The following is a 12,190-nucleotide window of genomic DNA, read 5'->3' as shown; positions in this document are numbered from 1 at the left end:
CTGGCACTAGAAAAGAGGAAAACTGAGATCTCTGGGTAATATTAAAGAGACCTGGGGAAAAGAATTACTGTGCTGGTGACATAATTTTTGATATCAGTGACTGCTAACTGCGGTAGAAGAGGGTTACACTTTAATCTACTGAGCACAGTTCTATGCTGTGGCATGTGTGGGTGACAAACTGTTCTCATTTCCTTTTATAGCATGCTAAACCTTAATCTCCAAGAGACCAGTGACCTTGGGAATACTAAGGCAGCTTTATAGAATTCGAGAAAAAACATTTTTTTTCTTTTGCTACACCATATGTGTTGTTTATAATTATACGATTAATAAAAATTCTCAGCTAACACTGACTGGGCACTTGTGTGTCAGGCACGGTAATACTTAGCCCTACCCACACTGTCTCATTTAACCCTCGGTAAAGTGGAGATTTTTTAAAAGATGGTGGGGCAGAGACAGACAGCTGTTATATAATCTCCATTTTAAAGATGAAGACCTGAGGCTTAAACAGGTTAATTAACTGACCCAAGGTTACATAGCTACCAAGTAGCAGAGGTGGGATTCAAACACAGGCAGTCTGTCTGACCCAGAGTTAGTGTTCATCCACAACACTAAGCATTAAAAGGCACCTAAATGGGCACAGTAAGAGGGCATGTGCCTTAAATTATTTTCTCCAACAGTGCTGACAAGCTATTTTGAAACATCCTTATTCTCCAGTGTAGCCATTTTTACATATGAAAATTTTCTTATTGGGGTCTTAGAAATTCAACCCTCCAATTTTAACAGTAACTCCCCTAGGGAGAGACTGCAGAAAAGGTATGGCTGTCTTCCTCAAGTTCACCTCCAAAATTAGGCATCTCAACAAGACCTATCTCCAAGGAAGCTGAAACAGGTAGGACTGGAGTCTATGACCAGAGAAGAGTATTGGCACACAGAGGAAATAAACCCACATTCATCACGCCAATATGAGATCCACAAAGACAAAAGTAAGACAGACTACTTATCTGACAAAGTCTCAAGAGTCTAAACTAAGATGGTGGCAGCTGAATTAGAAAAGAAGGAGTAGCAAGAAGACTCAAGAAACAACTCCTCCTCTATGGAGCCTTTCCAACTTCCTGATGGCTGAGCCACTCCTACCTCTGCGCCATCAATATCTTGTTCATGCTTCTACGAACAGCAATGGCGCTCTGTACTGGATTATCAGTTTTCAGATCTGTGGGATGCTCCCCCTTAGACTGTAAGCTCCATGAGAGCAAGAACTGTGACTTACACATTTTCAGATCCTAACACCTTCCTGACTCCTGCGAGAGGAGTTAAACCTCTGCTCGTGAGCTTGTGTTTTCCATGAGGAAAAGAACCTTGTCTTTCATCTTTTGAGCCCCTTTATCTTTGAGAAATAACTCCAGGGCTTCTTTCAAGTCTGCTGAACAGCTACAGCCCTGACTAAAATGCAAAATCTTGGGTAGGTGATGAGCAGGCGGGTGGAGGGATGCAATATTTGATACTAGAACATCCAGCCAGAATGTTCAGTAAGTCAGGACTAGTGTGCTGTTTTTCTATATAAAGGTGCGGTGAAAGACAAAAGAATGGATGAGTTCCTCTAAGAAGATGAGGAACAGGGTTAAAGAATCAAATTCTAGTGAAGAATCAAGAATAATGAGGCTCAAGAAAATATCTGGCACAGAGGGCATTGGTAACCTTCAAGAATAGGTTTTAGACATTCTACAAATAACTGACCAATATTCTTTGAAAATGTCAAGACTGTAAAAAACAAGGAAAATAAATTTAAATGCAATGTGGGATCCTGGATAGGATCCTGGAACAGAAAAAGGACATTAGTGGAAAAACTGGTAACATTTGAATTAAGTCTATAGTTTAGTTACTAGTATATGAATGTTAATTTTCTAGTTTTGATCACTGTGCAATGGTTATATAAGATAACCTTAGGGGAAGCTAGGTGAGGAGCATATGGAAACTCTGCTGTTTTTACAAATGTTCTGTAAGTTTAAAATAAGGTCAAAATAAAAAGTTAAAAAAAGAATATAGGTTTTGCAGCAAGAGGAGCAAAATGTAACAAGGAAGAGTTACAGTTCGGTAACTGAAGTAACAAATTTGAATCAAACTTTCTTGAAGTCTTAACACTAAAGCAAAGAGATGCAAGTCAGCAAGCAAACAAGATATTAGAACAAAAGTTTATCCAGAAGAGCATATTTAAAGGCAGGTACTGGTTCATTCACTCAATCACTAAACAACCATTTATTAGGCATCAATTATGAGTGAGACATCCTGCTAGGTGCTGGTCCCTGTCTCTAAGTTCACTGCCTACTGTGCAAGGAGGCACATAAATAGAACGTATTTTGTGAGTATGAAAAGAACACACCAGGGGAAAGAGAGGATAGGAAGGTTGCAAAGTGAGGAAATGAACTTAAGAAAAAAATGTCACTCAGGAGATGAAAAAGAAAACACCCTGAAATGGGACTAACAATGAGAATAGCTCTTTATTTGTTATGTATAGTCCCCCAATAAATAGCAATAAGTAACTTCAAAAACCACTAGTCTCAACTATCATGCAAAAAGAGCCTATTTCACAATGCTATAAACTGACATCATGATTAGGATAATATTCTCAGGATTACAGGTAAAATGGGGGCACCACAGAATGAAAGATATATTTGAGCTCAAGTGTTCAAGCTTCCCATAACGTTTCTTATACACACACCATCAATAAAAAACACAACAGAAAACCTCAGTTACAAACTACAATACTACCTTAAGAAAAAGAAGCAGATAAGGGATACAAATGATGAACACATATAAGGGGGAAAAAAGCTTATTAAAGCAAATGAACTCTTTATATACCTACTAGATTAATGAGAAAAAAATTAAATTATGACAACTAGTAGTATCAAGATTGCAGTAGCATTGGAACACACACTGCTGTTAGCACTGTAAAGTGATAAAGAGTTAATCCTATATGAGCACAATGTATCGCCTGACATATCCGCAGCTGAGACAACCCCATCAGCTCCTGCCACTCCCGTTCATTTACTCCAATACATTTTACTCCTATGCTTTTGCTCTCACTAACCCTAGTCAAGAATGACTCTCAGCCTCCTTCACCACCCACAGAATTTCTGTTCATTCAAGGCTAGGATTCCAATGTCATCTCCTTTTCTCCAATGACCAAAGCATCCATTCCTATCAATACATCCCCTCTCCAAGCATATCCAATCATTCCTTCCATTGTGCTTTCATAACACTTAAAAATTATGAATTTTTTAAGGTCCAAGACCATGTCTTAATAATTTTAGTCCATGCAATCCTTAGCACAGGAGATGATGGCACATGATAATTACTAATGACAGGTGTGAGGGGGGAAATGACACATGAATAAAAAAGTTCACTGCAATATTATCTCCAAGAACAAAACCTGGAAACCACCTAAATATTCAATTATAGAGGAACAATTTAGAGAAAAATGGTTGGTCTATCACTCAAGTAAAAATATACAAACATTAAAAATAACATGAAGACTATGTAGAAACAAAATATTTCTGGCAGTGTTAAAACCTAGAACACAAAGCAGTATACATACAATGGTTTTAGACATGTAAAATACATAAAAACTGTGGGAATATAATAAAAATATTTATTGGATTAAGGTAGTAGCTTCCCTTTTCTCAGTACTTTCTTTTAATACTATTCCTGTCAGTTTACTGTCATTAAGATTTTTTATTTCAAAAGAAAGAAATAAGAAGGGGAAAGAAGAAAGACTATTGATTCCTACAAGCCCTTTCAGTCCAAGGAAATGCTATATTACTGACTGATAGGTGACAAGAGGAGTGGGTGTCTGCAGTATTGCCAAACCAAGGGTCCCTAACCCCAATCTGCCTCAAAGAGAATACTTCTCACGTCACAAAGCAAGTCATTCCCACTGAGCCAAACTGCACTGTGAATTCTTTCTTGCAAAACTTCGGAGGTAAGAACTTTTTCCAGACATCTGTGGAATTAGTATTAATGAGAATGCCCTGGAGTTCACATACACGCCTATGCAGCAGAAACTTCTCAGCCAAGGAACTGTTGGGCACACTTCTTGATGAGATGTCTAAGCCTGAAGGCATCAAAAAAAAGTACATTTCCATATTGGGAACATAACTGGTTTCCTTTTTAAGACTTTTTCCACCACCTCCTGTCCACATTGTAATTCTTCTGTCTTCTCAAATGAATAGTTAACATATGTCAAGGATATAAGTCATATACCAAGGCACTTGCTCCTTAATTCTATTACTAGAAGAACCAATCTCAGCAGAAAATTGGAATCTTCCCATGAAGTTGCCCCAAAAGTGAAATTTAGTAAGCACCCTCAAAAAGTTAAATACTTTTAATAAACATTTTTTGATATTATACATTTTCTCTGTTTACTTTAGTCTCTGAATTTTTGGAAGGAAAGAACCAAAAGTCATACAGCTCAATCTCTTCATTTTACAGATGATAAAAAAAGTGATGTACAGAGAGGGGAAGTGACTTGCCCTGAGTCACCCTGATAAATAATGATAAAGGTAGGATTAAAACTCAAATCTCCCAGATTTTCAGTTCATTCTACTACATCAAGCTTTTTTTATTCCTTGAAATCTCTGAAGCTCTTGGCCTAAATAATTAGTATCACAGAATTTTAAAGCTAGAAAGGACCTCAGAGAAACTTATCTAATCCCCTCATTAGGCATATGAGGAAACTGAGGCCCAGAAAGATTAAGCGATTTGCTCTCAATATCTAGACGGCAGGGGAAAAGTAAAACTTAAGCTCAAAAAATTGAAAACTAATGGCCATAAGAAGGGAGGAGAACGTCTCAGCCAGAGAATATTTTAAGAGGAATGTAGATCATTCTAGACCAGGGGGTCTCAAAGTATGGTCCCTGGACCAGCAGCTTCTGCACCACCTGAGATCTTATTAGAAATGCAAATTCTAAGGCCCCAAGGGAGACTTACTGAATCAAACTCTGGGGATGGGGATGTTCAAATCCGACCACTTTCTCCCTGAGAAATGAACTTCAGTGGTCACATCGAGCCTATTTTGTAAATGATAACTATAATCAACAGCACTTAAGATTTATCTATTCCTCTATGTGTGTATATTACTTAAATTTTAAATGTTCTTTAAAATCTGAAAACAAAGTGGAAAACTAGATTTGGGTACTCAGTTAGTTCCAGTTCTGGCTCTGCTCCTTACCGGCTGTTTGTCCTTGGGCAGGTAACTGACCTCTCTAGCTTGTGTTTCCTTTTCTATAAAATAGGCATGCCACCTACCTCAAAGGGCATGTTGAGAATTAAATGTAAGGACATATCTGAAAGCACTTTAGCTCAGCATCTGGCACAGAGCAGGCAGGCAGTACAGCGCCGTGGTTAGGAGCTGCAGCAACGAGGTAGGCATTTTTTGTACCTCAGTTCTCTCATCTGTACAACAGGGATTTAAAACAGTACCTTCCGCAGAGAGTTTTCACAAGGATTTAGAGAGATGATGCAGGTGAGCAATGCATCTTTCATATCTATAAAAAGTTACTGTTTTCAAAGAGCTTTTGCACCCATTAACTCAGGTGATCCTCACAACTTTCCATAAAAGGATGGGCACATGTGATTTATTACGGACTAGATTCCAGGCTGTACCGTCTTTTATGAACAGGAGGAGTGGACATTGACAGAAAGAAAATTGCATGAATAATACATGTGGGGAATGAACAGAGCTGGAAATAAGGAGACTGGGATTCTGGCCTCAACTCTGCCACTACCTTGGCCTACAACCTCAGGGAAGTCCCTTTAACAGAAAGGGGTTCACTTTTCATCTGTGAACAAGTAGGTTGAATGAGGTTATCTATAACATCTCTCAAAATAAAATTCAACTAACACAACACTGTAAATCAACTGAACTTCAATAAAAAATAAATAAAATAAAATAAAATTCAAAACTCCTTATCATAGACCACAGGAGGGCCTCTACACAGTCTGTCATCCGCCTACATCCCTGACATCACCTATCATTCCTCTGCTCACTCAGGAGTTCCAGTTACATCAGTTCTCCTTCTGATCCTCCAACGGCTGCACCAGCTTCTACCTCATAGCCTGTGTACTTGCTGTTCCCTCTAAGGCTGATCATTCTGTACTTTTCATCAGTCTTTTAAAGTCTATTCTTGAAAAATCCTTCACAGGCCATATTATCTAACACAGCAGGTTCTGTCTCCCACTCCCAGGGGTTATTTTCTTTAGCAGCACTGTCCAATAAAAATATATTCAGAGTCATATGCAAGCCACATACATAACTTTAAATTTTCTAGTAGCCACAGTTTAAAAGTTTTTAAGAAGATGATATTAATTTTAATAATTTTCTTTAAGCCAGCGTATCCCAAGTATTACCATTTCAACGTAGAACCAATATAAAACTTAATATATTTTACAATCATTTTTTATACTAAATCTTGGAAATCCAGTATACAGTTTACACATGTAGCAGATCACAATTTGAACTAGCCACATTTCAAACGTTCAACAATCACACATGCGCAGTGGCTACCACACCAAATAGCACAGTTCTGAAGGATACCCTGTGTATCCTTCAAAGCACTTATCACAATCTGAATTTCTCATTTGTTTACTCTCTTATTTTGTTACCTCCCCACCAGACTACAAGCTCCACAGGAGCAAGAACTTTGTTTTGCTCAGTGTTGTATACTTAATGCTTATAGTGCCTTGCACAGTACATATTCAATAAATATTTGTTGAGCAAATGAATGAACCTCTGCTAGCTTTAATATTCTATGAGTCAGTGGGCTCATGTGTATGCCAAACAGGCATACAACCACTCATTCAACAACCCCCCTATTTCCTTTCTTCTTTCACGGTCAAAGCTGTTTTAAAAAGTAAATCACTTGGCTATATATTTCCCATTGTTTACAAGTTCTTTCCCACTTGGAGATGTCTAGAGTCTCCAAAGTCAGTTCTATGTATACTGGCTGAGGGAATAAATGCATGAATAAAATTGTTAACATTTATTGAACGTTTACTCTTTGACAAGTATTGGTCTACACACTTTATATTTTACAACAGCTTCACAACAGACTTACCTGGTAGGTACCATCATTTCCCCCATTTACAAGATGAAACCAAGCCATAGAGAAGTTAAGTATTTTGTTCAACGTTACAGCAGCCAATTAGCAGCAAAATAGAGATTCCAAGCAACATGGGACTACAGACTGATGGCTCTTAGTCACCTATTCTCTACTGCAGACCTGTCCCATGGGAATGTAAGGCCAGCTATATATGTATGTTTAGTAGCCACAATAAAAGACCAATAGCTACAGGTAAAATTAACTTTAAACATATTCTGTTTCACCAATTTTACCCATATATGACCATTTAATCAATATGATCAACAATCAAAGTAACTGATAGGATCATGCAATCAATATAAAAATTTTACCTTTTATTCCATACTAAAATCCAGTGTGGTTTTATATTTTGATTACTTCTTTGTGGTTTTACATTTTGAGTACTTCTCAATTCAGACTAGTCCCATTTCAACTGCTCAACCTATGTGGCTAGTGGCTACCATACTGGACATTTAGGAAGTCAAAAGAGGGGGGCTAGGGAGGAGGGCATAGCTCAGAGGTAGAGTGCATGCCTAGTATGCACAAGGTTCTGGGTTCAATCCCTAGTACCTCCATTAAAAATAAATAAATAACCTCCCCCTCACCCCCAAAAAAGTAAAAAAATAAAATAAAGAAAAAGAGGGTGGTTAAACTTTGAGCTAACAGCCAGAAGACTTCAGCTCTGATCTCAGCTCTGACTTGTTGAGCGACTTTGGACAAGTCCTGTCTATCCTCTGGGCCACCACTGCCCCACAAGTACTCTGAGAAAGTGGGACAAGAAGATTCCTAGGGACCCTTTCCATGCTAAAATGTCAAACATCTCCCAACAGGATCCATCCCATGCTAGAATTTCAAACATCTCCCAACAACTGCAGTTAACATGGGTCCAGCTTGCTACACTTTAAAATCAGCTTTCAGGTCCATTAGTTGATACAGTCCTCAAACAACACTAACAGGTAGCTCTTACTGTCTCTGTTTTAAACATACAAAAGCTGAGGCCCAATGAGGGTGACATGACTTGTCCCAAAGCCACAAAGCCAGTCAGTGGAAAAGCAAGAAAAACCAGTGCTCTCCCACCACGACCACCAACTGGGGACAAGAGAGCAAAAGGGAGATGGTTGTGCAAATAGTCTGGGGCCTTCAGAAGAGTTGAAGGGAGCCAGGCCCTAGGGTAGGGTGAGAAGGGGCCCAGACTGGAGTTGAGAAGAAGGGGCTCGGGCCTTGGGAAGGAATGAGTTGAAAGGGCCCAGGAGAAATTCGAAGGAGTGACGTGAAATGAGAGGCTACGACCCGGGTGACATGAGAGGTGAGGGGACCAGGGCCTGTGGCTGAGGTGAGAGGAAGTGAGATGAAGGGACCCTGGTCCTGAGACTCCTGTCCGGGTAAGGACACGGTCCCCCAGCCCTCCTCGTCCCTCATACCTGGTAGCTCAGAAGTTCGCCCACGTCCATGGTTCCAGGTTCAGCCAACACCGGCTACTCCAATTCCCTCCACTCACCACCAAGCCGCGGACCCTTCAGCAGCGCCTCCAGCCACACTACCGCAAAGCGCTGTGAGCGGGGCCGCAGAGCCAATGAGGTAAAAGTGCGAACGACTCGCGAGTCAGCCACACTGCGGTAAAAAGGCAGCGCTACCGTAAAGCGCGCTGCATTTGACGCCACTACTTCCGCCCGGAGCCTGAAGGGGCGGGGAAGGGGGCGGAGACTTGAAGGAGGGCGGGGCTATAAGAAAAGACAAGAGGAGCTAAGATTTACTGCGCTCCCTCTATGTGCAGGGCGGAAAGGGTGTGCTCTCACAATCCATTCAGTGACTAGGGAATTTTATCATTTTTTCCTCACCTCACAGATAGGGAAACTGAGGCATAGAACTGTACTATCCGGTACGATACCCACTAACCACATGTGGTTACTGAGGGCTTGAAATACGGCAAGTCTGAAATGAAATGTACCTTAAGTGTAAATAAAATACCCATTGGATTTCTAAGACTTGATTACATGTCGAAATGATATTTTAGATATATTGAGTCAAATAAAATAAAAGATTAATGTCACCCATTTCTCTTTACTTTTTAAACGTGGTTAGAAGAAAATGTGAATTACACATGTGGCTCTCTTTGTGGCTTTCATTGTATTTCTATTGGACACTGCTGGCTCAGAAAGTGTATTGTCCAGGGCCATACAACTATTACTGGCTGCAAAACTGTTGGTGATCACATTGCCCTCTCTGGGCTTCTGTTTATTCATCTATGCAAGGTCCAATGAGAACTGGATGATCTTGTTCCTACCCAAATGAAGTAAAAAGATTTTCTGTAGGAAAAGTTGCCCATCCTTGAAAGAGAATCATTCAAAGAGTGCATTTGAGCTCCTGGGATTTAAACAAGGCTCTATCTTCAAAGGATGTTAAGCCTCTCTCTTAGTCCCCTTGGCCATTAGTCCCCTGCTCTTTGTGTTCATGATATTTGTCTTAGTCTGTTCAGGCTGCTATGAAAAATATATATACACTGGCCGGCTTATAAACAACAGAAATTTATTTCTCACAGTTCTGGAGGCTGAGAAGTCCTAGATCAAGGCACTGGCAGGTTCATTGTCTGGTGAGGGCCTGCTTTATGGTTCAGGGACAGTGTCTTCTCACTGTGTCCTCATGTGGCAGAATAGGGTTAGGGAGTTTTCTCCCACCTCTTTTATAAAAGCACTAACATAAGGCTCCACTGTTATGACCTAATCACCTCTCCAAAGCCTCACTTCCTAATACAATCATCTTGGGAGTTAGTATTTCAATTTGTAAATTTTGGGAAGACACAAACATTCAGACCATAGCAATATTTACAATCATTCACCCCATCTCATCTCCATGGTCTCCAGTTATACAGAAATTATTTTTATTCCTCAAAGCCAAATCCTCCCCTCTTCTGCCAAGCCACCAGCCCCTACACCTTAACCAACTCCTTCTCACCCTACAGGTCTCAAATGTCACTTTCTTAGAGTAACCTTCCTCAACTCACCTTTAGTCCAAGTAAGCAACTTCTCATTATTCTCTTTCCTAGCACCTTCTCTACTGCACATGTATCTCAATCTGTACTTAATGGTTGATTACTTGTTTACTGGCAGCTTCATCTACTGGACACAGGCTCCATGTGAATTGTATATGTCATGTTCACCATTATATTCTGGTACAAAAACTCCAATAATACAGTGCCTGGTGTAGGGGGAGGTTCCACAAATGGGCCTTGTGGGTCATGGTAAGTAGATTAGATTTTACACTAAGAGCGTTGGAAAGATCTTGAAAGGTTTTAAGCAGGGGGAGTTAGGTGATTGGGGTATAGTTTTTAAGAATCACCTGTGCAATCTGCTTTGAACTGAGATACTTGAATGTCTTTTCCGCTCCTACTCAGCTGTGAGTATAGACTGCCTCATTCAGAGAGAATAGTGGGAGTATACCCTTTGGAGCTGTCCACCCTTTATAACTATGTCCTAGCTCTTGGTAGCTGGAGCCGGCTTGTAAAGACAGGCTTGCAAGAGCCTATGATTAGATTTTCAGGAAATTGACAAGCCAATTGACATCAGGTTGGTTGCTTGAAATTGGCCCTGGTGGGAGTATTTACATCAAGGAACTCAACATATGGTACAAATCAGGGTTAGTGGTTTTTCAGAGAGCTGGTTGTTAAACATTTACCAACACACCACTAATTCTGGTTCTAGTCAAATTTCCACCACATCTACCTGTGTGCCCTTGGGCAAGCTACTTTCTAAGTTGCAGTCTCCCCATATGTAAAGTGACTTATTCATTCAGCAAGTATTTACTGAATGCCTACTCAGTGCCAGACACCATTCTAGGATCTGAGGATAAAGACATTTATAAAGAAAAAATTCCTGCCCTCTTGGAATCCATATTCTAGTTGGGGAGAAAATCTAATGAGGAAGATAATGTTATGATCCTCATTTTACAGATGTGGAAACAGAGGCAAACAACTTTATCTCTATGTGCCTGATTGCCTCACCAGCAAAGTGGAGATTCAACCAAATTTATATCAGAAGATTATGGGGAATTTATACAAGACGCTGTGTGCAAAGCTCTTAGCTTGGTGCCTGGCACAGAAAAGTACTCAATCAATGTTTGACGTTAATATTATGAGTTGAGAGGGAATTTGGGGAGAGGGAGCAGGGAGGTGGGAAAGATGAGATCATTCCTTATATCCTTTCCTTTGCAGGCATTCAATCACGTCTGTGTGTTTTTAGAAAATGCCTTAAAATATAGAATCATAAGGCAAAAGCCTATGAGAACCAGGTTTGGGGAGCACCCTGTAATGAGGATAATGTACCTGCCAGGGATGGTTTCCCACAGGAGGCACCATTTGGACTGGGGTTTAAAAGATGACAAGAGTTTGCCAAGAGGACATGGTGAAAGATTGGTGACCCAGGCAGAAGAAACGGCATGAGCAAAGATAAGGATGTTGGACAGGGCATAGGGTTTGTGGAGGGACTGGTGGGAAGTAAGGCAGGAGACGGTGGCTGGGGAAGATCTTGGATAGTGAGGCCAGATTTAGCACATAAAAAATGTAAGACACCCAGTTATGTCTGAATTTCAGTTAAACAACAAACAATTTTAGCATAAATATGTTCCATGCAAAATTTAGGAACATACTGAAAGCTTTTTGTCACTTCTCTGAAATGCAAATTTAGCTGGGCATCCTGTATTTTATCTGGCAATCCTCGTCATGGAGGAACTTGGAATACCACATTAAGATATTTCAATTTTACCTTGATGGGAAGGTCCATTAATAATTCCTTGGGAACCTCCCCAGAGATGAAGTTTGGAGCACTCATCCTCCTGGTCTCAGCTTAATGTTATCACATCAGAAGCATTTTCCTTGAGGATAAGGACTATGATAATCGCTCTCCTCTCCTCCCCTCAAAATTCTCCATCAACATTCTTGACTATTATATTCAGAGCACTTATGACTTGTGTTTCTATACTTATTTTCTTTTCACTCACTGGGGGTCTGTTTTCTCTTCCATATTCTAAGTTCCAGAAGGCCAGAGATCGCTGCATTGCTCACC

At 40.2% G+C, this 12,190-nt stretch overlaps 1 protein-coding gene across 1 annotated transcript in view; it reads right to left on the bottom strand.

Annotated features, from left to right (window-relative positions):
- Positions 1 to 8,705, bottom strand: part of CTNNBL1 (catenin beta like 1) — a 143,948-nt gene extending 135,243 nt beyond the window's left edge. Inside the window, 1 exon segment of the mRNA XM_006188621.2 lies at positions 8,555 to 8,705. Coding sequence (XP_006188683.1) covers positions 8,555 to 8,584 — 30 coding nt within the window. The 5' untranslated portion in view covers positions 8,585 to 8,705.
- Between the last annotated feature and the right edge of the window lie 3,485 nt (positions 8,706 to 12,190).

Source organism: Camelus ferus, chromosome 19 (genome assembly GCF_009834535.1).
Source record: "Camelus ferus isolate YT-003-E chromosome 19, BCGSAC_Cfer_1.0, whole genome shotgun sequence".
NCBI lineage: Eukaryota > Metazoa > Chordata > Mammalia > Artiodactyla > Camelidae > Camelus > Camelus ferus.
The sequence above is the reverse complement of the archived record's forward strand: the minus strand, read 5'-3'. Positions and strand labels throughout refer to the sequence as shown.